This window comes from Harmonia axyridis, chromosome X (assembly GCF_914767665.1).
Source record: "Harmonia axyridis chromosome X, icHarAxyr1.1, whole genome shotgun sequence".
NCBI classification, from domain to species: domain Eukaryota; kingdom Metazoa; phylum Arthropoda; class Insecta; order Coleoptera; family Coccinellidae; genus Harmonia; species Harmonia axyridis.
Window position 1 is genome coordinate 13570999 of NC_059508.1, and position 12924 is coordinate 13583922.

The 12924-nt window shown below is 33.9% G+C and overlaps 2 protein-coding genes across 3 annotated transcripts in view; one reads left to right on the top strand and one right to left on the bottom strand.

Annotated features, from left to right (window-relative positions):
• Positions 1 to 272, bottom strand: part of LOC123686007 — a 2582-nt gene extending 2310 nt beyond the window's left edge. The window contains exon 1 of the mRNA XM_045625916.1: positions 102 to 272. Within this exon, the coding sequence (XP_045481872.1) occupies positions 102 to 193 (92 nt within the window). The 5' untranslated portion in view covers positions 194 to 272. The remainder of the gene's footprint in view (positions 1 to 101) is intronic.
• The window catches only part of LOC123686006 (chromodomain-helicase-DNA-binding protein 1), a 25150-nt gene extending 13666 nt beyond the window's left edge, over positions 1 to 11484 (top strand). Inside the window, exons 1-15 of one of the 2 annotated variants that reach the window (XM_045625913.1) lie at positions 1416 to 1869; positions 2805 to 2883; positions 4335 to 4515; positions 4632 to 4717; positions 4810 to 5168; positions 5287 to 5616; positions 5703 to 5944; positions 6004 to 6282; positions 6342 to 7121; positions 7574 to 8044; positions 8100 to 9485; positions 9542 to 9723; positions 9781 to 9898; positions 9977 to 10401; positions 10579 to 11484. In XM_045625913.1, coding sequence (XP_045481869.1) covers positions 2813 to 2883; positions 4335 to 4515; positions 4632 to 4717; positions 4810 to 5168; positions 5287 to 5616; positions 5703 to 5944; positions 6004 to 6282; positions 6342 to 7121; positions 7574 to 8044; positions 8100 to 9485; positions 9542 to 9723; positions 9781 to 9898; positions 9977 to 10401; positions 10579 to 10804 — 5136 coding nt within the window. In that variant the 5' untranslated portion in view covers positions 1416 to 1869; positions 2805 to 2812 and the 3' untranslated portion in view covers positions 10805 to 11484. Of the gene's footprint in view, positions 1 to 1415; positions 1870 to 2804; positions 2884 to 4334; positions 4516 to 4631; positions 4718 to 4809; positions 5169 to 5286; positions 5617 to 5702; positions 5945 to 6003; positions 6283 to 6341; positions 7122 to 7573; positions 8045 to 8099; positions 9486 to 9541; positions 9724 to 9780; positions 9899 to 9976; positions 10402 to 10578 lie in introns of those variants that run through there. The other variant, XM_045625914.1, reaches the window with a different exon arrangement.
• Positions 11485 to 12924: the final 1440 nt, after the last annotated feature.

Below are 12924 nucleotides of genomic sequence, written 5' to 3' on the forward strand. Positions count from 1 at the left end.
ACTAGGATAAACGACAAACATTTTACTAAAACTTTCATATTAAAAGGACGAAAAATGCCAGCTTGTGACCAAAAAGTATTGAGACGAAAATATTTACTTACGTAGAGCTCGAATACACACACATGCACTGACACCCTGTCCCTTCGGCGGACGGAATTAAACTGGCATGCGCATGTCCCGGACTGTTAGGCATTACGTGAATAACTGCTATCTTATATCTATCTCTTTCTGTTTACGAGATATTCGCGTCGGCACAATTTACCCGCGGCACTTTCAGCCCCGCTCTCCCCTAAATTATCAAATTTTGATGCAATATTTTTCATTTAAATTTGTATTCATATTTTCCTTTCTGTAATTTTTTTAATCCTTTGTTTTTAAGTTTATTATTGACAAAGATAAGTTCATCTATAAATTGCTTCCCTAAGTAAAGGGTCGGTATAGTTTTCAGTCAATTTTTTTTTCCATTTGTAGGTGTATCTCAAGATCAATCCTGACATTTTTTTGTGTCAAATGAGAGCAGCAGAATTTTGCCTGTACTTTTTATTGATGATAATGATAAGTTATTGGGTTATTAGAATTATCCGAATTAGATATTTCACGAAGTCAATGTTTCATTATATAATCAAAATTAATTAGTGAGAATACATATTTTTCCATAAATTTCGTCCAATCTCAAGTTATCAGAAAATAAATGGGAGAAACAACATATTCCATCGAAAATTTCGAAAATATTGTCCTTCAGAGTTGATGTAATTTTTATTGTTCTAATTATTGAGCGGCCATTTTACAATTTCATACCTCTACTGCGCATTATCCGTCAGATTTTCGCAATATTGAATAGGAAATAATTAAATACATTCCGTCGAGGTGTGAAAAACTGTTCGAATTTGTTTAATTATTAACATATCAAATTATCTTCAGATTGATTAATATTTTCTAAGTTGAATTATCGAAAATTGCAAGGACGTGCTTCCACAATATGGCGTTCTGTAGTTCATTTCCTGTTTCTAGAAAATCTTCAGACGGAATAAATGTTGTTCAACAAATCTTATCAGAATCTTTTTCCATTTTATTTTCTGAAAACTTCTGAAGGATTTTTCATATTTTTCACTGAAAAATTTCTATTTTTATACATTGGATTTTCTCCTTAAAATCCAAATTTTTTCATTTCGAAAAATTGTGAACATAAAAAATGAAAATTATCAATGAAAAAATTATAATGTGATTTATTGTGCCGAGCAGAATTTGTATCTATATCCTTCATAGTAAATTTTACAAAAAATTGTATTTTAGTGGTATTTTTAAATTTCCCTCCATTTGAAACGGAAACAGCTAGTTCGCTTCGTTTCAAAGGAATATCAACCGTATTTTATTCTCCATAGGATTCACATTGACGTCACACGTGTTCAGTCGACTGCGCAGTGTCGATTATGTTTGAGCTTCGCGCTTCTCCAAGGTGCAACGCAGTCAGATTGAGAGAAACATGGCTGCCGGCAGTCTATGAAGTGATCCGAGGTGTTCGTCAATAATTTGCAACTTAACCTAACGTGGTGGTGAATTATGATAAATATAACCTAGAAGTGATAAATCTTCATCAAATTTAAAGGGGTTCTTATAAAATTAGCCAAATTTATAATAATTATTGTGCATTTCTTTGAACTTGAATTATATAGTAACAAAATGGCGTCAACTTAATGAGATCGGAATTTTTTCGGAATTGAAGTGATTTAGGGGATACTTTTCAATTTTTTTTATTTTCTAAAGTGATGACAGAATTTATTAGTGACTTCTCTACATATTGTGAAAAGACTTTTGACTTGGTACATTAAATATTCAAGAAATCTTGTTTTTTCAGTTGAAGAGGCGAAGGTAAGAATTTTTTGATTTATTCTTTATTTGCGGGTTGTTTTTTTGCTAATTTTTGGCTTTTCATAATCCTCGCAATATTTTCATTAACTAACTTCATTGAGAAATCAAGGGCGTGGCTTCTACATTTTCTACAATATTTTACTTATTTTCTTCATTATTTTTGTTTACAATTGGAAATTCATTGTTTTAACCCCTTTCTAAGGGATGTTCCACTCTTTTTTTTGTTTATTCTGTTTCTAGAAGGCTTACCCAACACTTATATCCAGGAAAATTCAAATTTTTTCATGTACCCATTTGAGCAATTTGCCACTAAACTTTGGGGTTTATATACTTAAGAAAACAACAACAGACATTAGGCGATACACAGATGATTTGTCAACAATCATTTCCAGAAATATTCTTAAAATAATAGATTTACCTCTCTTAGGGTCACACTTTCTTATAATCTCCCTATAACTTGAAAAATTTAAGGGGTAAAATTTGAAATAAATTCAGTGAAGATATACCACCCCATCAATGTTAGTAATTGTCGCCGAATTAATTATGTAATATGTATGAGACAAAGTCAATATGTTCCTTGAACATATAAGTAAAAGATATGGTAAAATTTAATAAGCAACCCTCATTAACCCCAAAATCTAGTTTCGAGTAAAATATCCTGTTATGTAACAATTCCAGATGAATGTCCACTCTATCAATTATCATCAATTTTGTATCCTTTTTGGATACCCATTCAATTCAAAAGTATCCATTGTAGAATTTTGAAAATTTGTATCAGAAAGATATTGATTTGGGGGTGTTTGAATTAGAAGAGTCATTCATTCAATAAAAAATATAAATTAAGAATTCACCCCTTTTTTTATCAGCTGACCTTTCAAAACCAGCTGACAAAACAAAATTAGTTGCCTAAACCCTCTTTTGGTATTTAATTCTAGAAGTGATCATGTCGGATTCAGGATCTGGATCTGAAGATAGCAAGAGTGATTCTTCTTCCAACAATTCAGGATCAGAAAGGCAAGTTGAACAATTTTGTAAATATTGATTTATGTGTATTGTAACTAGAAAGATGAATAAAAGTTTTAAATAGTTTTGATTCAATAGAATACTGAATCGATATATGAGTATATTTACTTGAAATACCTATGCAAGTTTTTTCTTTCATTAGGAGGTCAACGTGCTTTAGAATGTTATGATTTATATAGATCAGGATGAGTTTATCATCTGAAATTTTTGTGAATCTTAAGAATTAGATCTAGTGATATTTTTATTCATCCATAAATCAACAACTCTAAGTTTCTTCAACTTAACTACTTTTATAATAGTATTTTCATTTGGTACTTAGCAACTAGTTGAGTAAGCTATTACATTTATGTAGGAACAGAAAAATATTAATTCAATTCATTTGGAAATTTCAACTGAATTCCTTCAACTATTAACATAGGTTTGGTTTTTATTACAATCATAATTATTATCTCCACTTACAATTGCAAATTCATATAATCAAAGCAGTTACAATTAATTCAAAAATAAGATGCTTCGTGAAGTTGTAGGTATATGCTCTAGATGTCAGTCTGCTATCTCATTTCTATTGAACATCAAAAATGTTGAAAAGTTATGCTTCTCAAACATACCTCTCTAAAAGCTTTGGTGATTATCAAGTTATATTTAATAAACCAAGGTTAGAGGCTAAAGACCATAGCAGTCTATGCCTCCAAAAAAAATAAATAAATAAATAAACCAACACCAAGATGAGTCAGATTTATGCAAAATATGAGTCCACATGTCAAATATAAAGGTTGAGCCTAGATTACCAATTTTCATTTCCAAGAAATGGAAATAAACTGATACCGATATATTTAATGATAATTAATATCAGATACGAAGTATCATTGTTATTCATTCGAAACTGATATTGTGTGCTAAATATGTAGGAAACAATAAATTTATAGCACATTTTTGTCGATTCATTTAAATCATTATTTGAATGAATATATAACTTGGGTAATGATGAGTAAGCTGGTTGATTTGGAATGAATTGAAGTTGAAATAAATGAAAAATTTGATGTTTTCATCTTGAGAGGTCTTCTTTGGAAATACAAAATTTTTTTAAACACTTTTTAGTTTTAAGTTGAAAGTGAGAAGGCTTATCAACTTCAAATTTTTGGACCAACAAAAAAATTGACATTTCCTAAATTATAATCGGAATTTGAGTCAACCATTTCTTATCTTATGGTGTTTCAAAAACACTGCAAAGAACAGATATAATAATTGAAGGGAGCAAGTTGATCTAATTGATTTTTTTTTCATTAGATTTATTGGAATCAAAACCTAAAAAATTTCTAATTTCAATTAAATCATAGAACTTCATGAAATGAATCAAATGAAAATTCACTTTCCAATGAATAAGTTTTTCTTTATCGTGAATTGAACCATGAATTCCTATTAATAATATTCCTGATGAACAGTGATTCTGGCTCATCTTCATCGAGTGGCTCTGAATCACATCACTCTGGAAATGAAGAATCTAGTCAGGAAGAAGAAAGCCAAAATTTGAACACAACTGGACAAACGTCTCCTAGTAGTTACGATGGAAAGGAGTCTACTGAACCTGATAGTACAACACATGATCTTGACATTTCAAAAGACGTAAGAAAGACTTTCTAAAGAATATTGTGTAGTTTGAGTGTCCCATCGAATAATATTCAATGAAAAAATGGCACGAAATATACTGTATTCTTTACGATTAAAATTTTTTTTTCTAGTCAGATGATGAAGATGATGACATCATTTTACGAAGATCTTCAAGATCTACCAGAGAATCTACTAGAGAGAAAAGAAGTACTAAAAGGTTAGTACTGCTTATTTTCTCAAATATTCTATAGATGATCAACCGACCAGGACTAATTGAAAAAATTTATTATAATTTTTTTTTTTTGCTAGGCAGTTTAAATATAATGACGGTAGTACCTCAGATTCTGAGGAAGAAAGAGAAATACCTCCACCCAGTAAAAAATTGGGAAGCCTCAGATCTGCGCCGCAGAAGAAAAATACTAGAAGCACCAGAAGTTCCAGATATAGTTCTGAGGAGTCTAGCATGGATACCGATGAAGACACTAGGAGAACAGTATCTAGGCGCAAAGCTGCTGCTGTCAGTTATAAAGAGGATAGTGAAGAAAAAACTGACTCTGAGGACTATTTAGAATTAGACACTACTGCTCAGGAATCTTCAGAACCTGTTGTAGAAGAAAAAGTGGAGACTATTGAAAAGATATTGGGAATAAGGAAAGGCAAGAAAGGTGGTAAGTACCTACTATTTATAATAACTCGTTAGACGCAAATGGCTATCGACCTTAAACTAATAATTGAATATATACTGAAAGTCTGTATTATATTTTTCCAAAATAACGATTATTTCAGTTACTGGTAACATCACGACTATGTATTATATAGAAGAAAATGGGGATCCCAATGAAGGAGCTGATGCTTTACCTGAAGAAGAGCTGGAAATGCAATATTTGATCAAATGGAAAGACTGGGCCCACATTCATAATACTTGGGAATCAGAAAATTCACTGAAAGAACAGAAAGTTAAAGGCATCAAAAAATTAGAAAATTATATTAGGAAAGAAAGTGACATTTCGCATTGGAGAAGATATGCCACACCTGAAGATGTTGAATATTATGAATGTCAAAGTGAACTCAATCAAGAGTTGAACAAAAGTTACAATGACGTGGAAAGAATAATAGGTAAAGTATTTATTTCAGTATTATCTTCAATCGTGAATTGGTTTTGAGATGTGAATTAGAAATGTGAAACATAACCGTAATTCTAGCTAAAGCTCAAAAACCTGAAGGCGGTTTAGACTACTACATAAAATGGCAAAGTTTACCGTATGCTGATGCAACATGGGAAGATGCTGCCCTAATTCTGCAGAAGTGGCCCAAAAAAATCGATGAATTCGAGGATAGAGAACAGTCGAAAAGAACACCAACCAGGCATTGTAAAGTTTTGAGACACCGGCCAAAATTTCATGAAGTGAAATCCCAGCCTGAATATATGATGGGAACTGAAAAGGTTTTTATATTAGTTCTCTAGACTTGGCCAACATTTTTTAATTCATCATTTTTTCCCAGAATTTAGTCCTGAGGGATTATCAGATGGATGGGCTCAATTGGATGATCCATGCTTGGGTTAAAGAGAACTCCGTAATTCTTGCCGATGAGATGGGATTGGGAAAAACTATACAGGCTATTTGTTTCTTATATTATTTATTCAACACCCATCAACTCCATGGTCCATTTTTATGTGTTGTTCCATTGTCAACGATGACATCTTGGCAAAGAGAATTTGTCCAGTGGGCCCCAGAAATGAATTTTGTCACTTATTTGGGAGATGTCAACTCCAGAGATAGGGTAAAAATGCTTGCCTATAAAGTTGTGCATTTGTATTTATTTTCATTATCATTTTACAGATTCGTCAATATGAGTGGTGTTATGAAGGATCTAAAAGGTTGAAATTCAATGCCATACTTACCACATATGAAATTGTATTGAAGGACAAAGCTTTTCTTGGCAGTATAAGTTGGGCTGTATTGCTGGTTGATGAGGCACATCGACTCAAAAATGATGATTCCCTATTATACAAAGCTCTAACTGAGTTTGACACAAACCATCGTCTCCTAATTACAGGAACACCCTTGCAGAACAGTTTGAAGGAGCTGTGGGCGCTATTGCATTTCATCATGCCTGAAAAATTCGTCAGTTGGGAAGAGTTCGAAAAGGAACACGAAAATACCGAAACTAAAGGCTACGGAAGACTTCATGCACAACTAGAACCGTACATATTGCGTAGAGTGAAGAAAGATGTGGAAAAATCTCTTCCAGCTAAAGTGGAACAAATTCTAAGGGTTGAGATGACATCCATTCAGAAACAATACTATAAATGGATATTAACAAAGAATTACAACGCTTTGAGAAAAGGTGTCAAAGGCTCATCTACCACCTTCTTGAACATTGTTATCGAACTGAAGAAATGCTGCAATCATGCACTTCTTACTAAACCCACAGAATATGAGCACCATTCATCGCAACACGATCATTTACAGACACTTCTTCGGGGATCTGGTAAATTGGTATTGCTGGATAAATTACTCATCAGGTTGAAGGAAACGGGACACAGGGTGCTTATTTTCTCACAGATGGTCAGGATGTTAGATATCCTTGGAGAGTACCTTCAGCTTCGACATTTTCAGGTACTTATAAATTTTTCTGTAGATCAACAGGTTAAAGTACAAACATACACAAATTCCTAAGCAGAAGCTTTTACTCTCTCTTGAGTGATAAATTTTCTCTAAATTTGTGGCAATTTGTTCATTCTGCCTATATATACATAGGGTATGGTCCGTATATCACCTTGGTGGTCCATATATGTCATATATTCCCTCTGCACTTGTATTATATATAATTCTTCTGATTATAAAGAAGTTTATTATTACTATAACAAGCCCTGCTAGTTCCATAGGTAAATCTTACAAATATTTATCTTTTATAATGTAATAAAATCTATTTTGTACATAATGGACTCTTTATTTAATATCAACTCTACATAAATAAAGAGTCCATTAAGTACAAAATAGATTTTATTGCATTATATCAAAAAATGGATTATGGCCGTTTAGTGAGTAACTTATTATTTATCTTTTAGTTTCAAAGACTTGATGGAGGTATCAAAGGTGAGTTGAGACGTCAAGCGTTGGACCATTTCAATGCTGAAGGTTCGCAAGATTTCTGCTTTTTACTCTCGACAAGGGCTGGAGGTCTTGGTATCAATTTAGCAACAGCCGATACAGTTATTATATTCGATTCCGACTGGAATCCCCAAAACGATCTCCAAGCTCAAGCCAGGGCTCACAGAATTGGTCAAAAAAATCAGGTCAATATTTACCGATTGGTCACTGCTAGATCTGTGGAAGAGGAAATTGTCGAAAGAGCCAAACAAAAAATGGTGTTGGATCATTTGGTTATACAACGAATGGATACAACAGGACGTACTGTTCTAGACAAAAAAGGTGGTAGTGCTAATACAACACCTTTCAACAAAGAAGATTTAACAGCTATTCTGAAGTTCGGAGCTGAAGAATTGTTCAAAGATGAGGATGATGAGGAAGAACCCAACGTAAGTGTATAAATCTGTTTTTTTTTTATTCTTATCTAATAAGAAAACTTTTCAGTGTGATATTGATGAGATTTTGAGAAGAGCAGAAACTAGAGATGAAGCGCCAACAATGGTAGGGGACGAGTTGCTTTCTGCATTTAAAGTTGCTAGTTTTGCTGCGTTTGATGAAGACACAGAACCTAGTCCTATCACAACCGCAGCAGATGAAGAGAGCAAGGATTGGGATGAAATAATTCCTGAAAAGATGAGAAAGAAAGTTGAAGAAGATGAAAAATCTAAAGAGATGGAGGATCTCTATCTACCACCAAGATCTCGTAAAACGCTCCAACAAATTAATCAATCTGAAAGCGATGCAGATGAAAGTAAATCAAGAAGAAAGAGAAAGAAAGATGAAGAAGGATCGGGATCAAGCGGCGAAGAAGAGAGTGATGATGAAAGACCAAGGAAACGCGGTCGACCGCCGACAACATCGAAGGAAAAAATCAAAAATTTCACGGATGCAGAAGTTAGAAGATTCGTCAAAAGTTATAAAAAGTTCAGCGCTCCTCTTAAACGTTTGGAAGCTGTAGCATGCGACGCCGAGTTGCAAGAAAAACCACTTGCTGAACTGCGTAAATTAGGTGAATTATTGCACGAAAGATGTCGCACGTATATGTGTGAGCAGGCAAAGGAAAATAACAGTACAGGAACAGATGAGGATGGTAAAGGGAAAAAGAGGAATAGAGGCCCATCTTTTAAGTTGGGTGGGGTTTCTATAAATGCTAAAACAATGTTGCAATGTGAAGAAGAACTTCAACCTTTGGATGAAGTACTTCCATCGGATCCGCAGGAGAGGGCTAGATGGACTTTGCAAGCCAAGACGAAACCGGCTCACTTTGACGTTGACTGGAGTGTCAATGAAGACTCGAAACTCCTTCAGGGGATTCATCTGTATGGGATGGGTTCTTGGGAGCAAATTAAATTGGATCCTTCTTTCGGGATTTGTGATAAGATCCTATTAAACGAAGACAAGAAACCACAAGCTAAGCATTTACAAACTAGAGCTGAATACCTCTTAAAAATACTTAAGAAACAATTGGACCAGAAAAAAGGTGTTCCTAAACCGAAAAGACAAAGAAAAGTAAAAGAGACCAAAGCACTGACTAAAGAAATCATTGAAGAGGATAATATAAGTTCAAACGAAGAAACCTCTAGCAAAGCATTATCCTCACACTCATCGCACAATGTTACTTCCACTGTTCCTAAAAAATCAAAATCAAAAAAAGAGGAGGAAGTTGTCAAAGAAGAGGACAATTCACTCCCGGACAAACCTGAGAAGGAAAAGAAAAAGAAGAAAGAGAAGAAGGAAAAGAAATCTGCTGGTCCCATGCACTTTACTGCTAATAATGAACCGAGGGCATTGAATGTTATGGGTGATCTTGATCCAGCTACTTTCACAGAGGTTTGTCTTAACAATTTTTTTCAGTTCGATTCAATTTTAATAACAATTAATTTCAGTGTAAAGAAAAAATGCGTCCGGTTAAGAAAGCACTTAAGGCTTTGGACAATCCCGATCAATCTTTACCTGAAGCAGAACAGGTCAACAACACCAGGTTATGCCTCCTTCAAATAGGAGAACAAATAAATACCTGCTTGAAGGAATTCAAGAATGATCCAGAAAAGGCTAAAGAATGGAGAAGGTATAATTTTTGCCATTAAGTTAATTACAAGCTTTATTAATATGATGTACTTTTCAGCAATCTGTGGCACTTTGTATCAAAATTTACTGAGTACGATTCTAAGAAATTGTACAAATTATACAAAAAAGCTTGCCAGAAATCGGAAAAAGAAGATAAAGCAGAGTCAAAATATGATGTATGTTATTTCCAAGTATTATAATTCATGTTACTTTTCCTTCAATAGTGTATTATATCATTTTGAATTATTTTTTAGGAAGCAAGCACTTCTACCTCTAGAGAAAGATCAAAGTCTGAAAGTAGAGAAGAAAAAGAATCTTACAAGAGAAAAATGGACGATGACAGTGACAAAGAAGAAAGATCTAGTAAAAAACACCACAGTGATAAGAAGGAAAAGAAAGATAAGAAGAAATCTAGAGATACAGATAGCGGGAGCAAGCACGATGAGGACTCTTTGCGTTTTAGCAGAAAACCTAGTGGATCTCCATCTTCTGCATCTAAATCTGGTTATAGACATGATCAGGATAGAGCGAATTATCCTCCTGATCATGAACGTTGGAGCGGAGGTAGTGGAAGTGGACAATCAAGAGAAGGACGATTCTCTGGAGATCATAAGAGGGACAGATTTGATTACCAGAGGACGGGATATCATAGGGATAGGGAATATCGTGGTGATAAGAGGTATGTTATTTAAATGTTAACGTAGTTGACTCTAAAATAGTATTGCTTAGTTTTATAAAAGGTAATGAATCAATTGAAATAATGGACATGTCTTGATGTTAAATTTATTAGGCACTCACTATTCGTTGTATTGTAGACAAATTTGAAAGTGGTACCAAGTATTGAATTGTGTTTCAGGTCAGGAGAGGATTGGAGGCAGTATCCTAGAGGTCGTGAAAGTATGCCATCTTACGGAACTCCTGGAAGACCTCCTATGTATCCTGCTCATTATCCGGGTGGTGGTTTTGGTCCTCCGATGTATCCCCCTGAACCTCAATTTCCTAGGGATAGTAGGTATTCTCCAGGCGAATGGAGGCCTTCGGAAAGGGACTATCGTAGAGAATACGACAGACGTCAACAATAAGTGAATGTACAAAGACTACAAGTTGAATGTTTATTGTTCGGGCAGATCTGCTAAAATTCTTTCAAACATTCTCCTTGGTTTGATTTGTTTTTCTTTGGGAGAAAGTTGTTGACCTTGTTCTTTGAGCCCTGATGTTTTATTGAAATTTTGTTATCAATTTTCTCTTTGTTCAATTTAATTTCCAAAGTTTCTTTTATTCCCTATTAATTCGGAAATTGCGAACATTTTTCGGCCTGATGCCGACTGAAAATTTTTCCCCTATTCGAAGTGATTTATTTATTATTTATATCACACATGTCGAAACATCAAATATTTATTTATTGAATTGAATTGGAAAGCTGTGTATTTGAAGCATAGGCAGTTATTATCTGTGTGCGTCTCAACAGGCGCTAATTCACTTGATTTATTGTCATTATCAAGTGGTATTTACTTTCTCTTACCCCCTGTGCATTTGATTACCAAAAAGTTTTTTAAATAATAAATATAATTAATTTTAAATAAAAACTATATTAACTCTTTGTGGTATGAAGATGTTATTATAGAATTATTTTATTTGAAGACTGCAAAGAGTTAAGAGAGGCGGCTGTGTTTTGCCAACATTGTTAGAATGTGAAGGCCTATCATCATTGTAAATGACAACTTGCTGTAAATAATTAGATGAAGAATATCTTTTGATAAAATTTTGTTTCATTTCTAATCTCATCAATATTTCCCTCTGAATATGACCATAAGGCATAAAATATTATGGCCTAATACAGATCTGGTGGCACTGAAATATCAAGAATTTAAATCGGAAGTGCCATTTAGATGACCAAGGTGAGTACAAATTTGTAATCAGCTTGTAGATCTCGATTTCCAGTAAATTAGTCGAGAATTTGGTTACAAGCCATCTGTCCGCATCTTTCTGAAGTAATTAGTTCCACGGATCAACACGTATAGAATCCTGTGATCGGAACTTCCTCACCTTTATAGGTTTGAGCTACTCTTCCTAGGTGGCACTATTGGTCGCTACGCCTGTATAATACTCAATACATTGTAACTTTTAACTACTAGTAGCGGAAATTTGCACTTAATCATTTGAATTGAAGTCCTTCAAATTCCTATAATGGAAATGGATGGTATATTTCACACTTAGTGCAAATGGACAAGTTACTACTCTTGCGCTAAGAGGATTTTAAAGTTATCCTTATGATGCTATGCAAACATCATCTCAAGGATCAGGTGACTGCAAGTCTCCATATATAGAGTCCGTTTTAGTGTATGCTTGTCAGGGACATCCATCCTTCATGATTCTTTCTAAATAAAAAAAAAATATATATGGAAATTTTTAAAAATAATTTTTATGAAAACTTTTCGGCCAACCCACATTTTCACATTACGAAAATTTTGTCGGTCCGAGACGAGCGATCGCAGCGCCATATTTTCAGTTCATTTTGTCCAACTTTTTCGGAAAAAGGCTGAACTAACGCAAAAATCGCCTACTAAATTGAGACCTCGAAAATTTCATGGGTCTAGACCTAGGAAATATCTCGAAATTTTTGAATGCTTTTTTCTGGTGGAGTTCGATTTTGTAGGATTTCCTCACACATATTTAACGATTTATGGAGAGAAAACCTACAAAAACGAACTCCACCAGAAAAAAGCATTAAAAAATTTCGAGAAATTTCCTAGGTCTAGACCCATGAAATTTTCGAGGTTTCAATTTAGTAGGCGATTTTTGCGTTAGTTCAGCCTTTTTCCGCAAAAGTTGGACAAAATGAACTGAAAATATGGCGCTGCGATCGCTCGTCTCGGATCCGACAAAATTTTCGTAATGTGAAAGATGATGAGCATGAACATCCAAGAATAATTGAGAGCAGACTTGCAAAGCGCGGTTTGTGTCCAACATTGTTTTCAGGAATTAATCTAAAAATCGTTCTCAATTACCGAGTTACGATTTGTACCAATAACAAGAAAAAAGTGCACGAGAAATTACAATAATTTCACTCTATAGCGCGAGAAAAAACTAGAAAAGAATGTTCCTTTTTCTGAAAACTTGAAGAAGAAAGAAAGAAAAGTTTATTCACACGTTTTTACAAGATATTTTTTACAATGGTTTTTTGTTAATATATGTAATTACT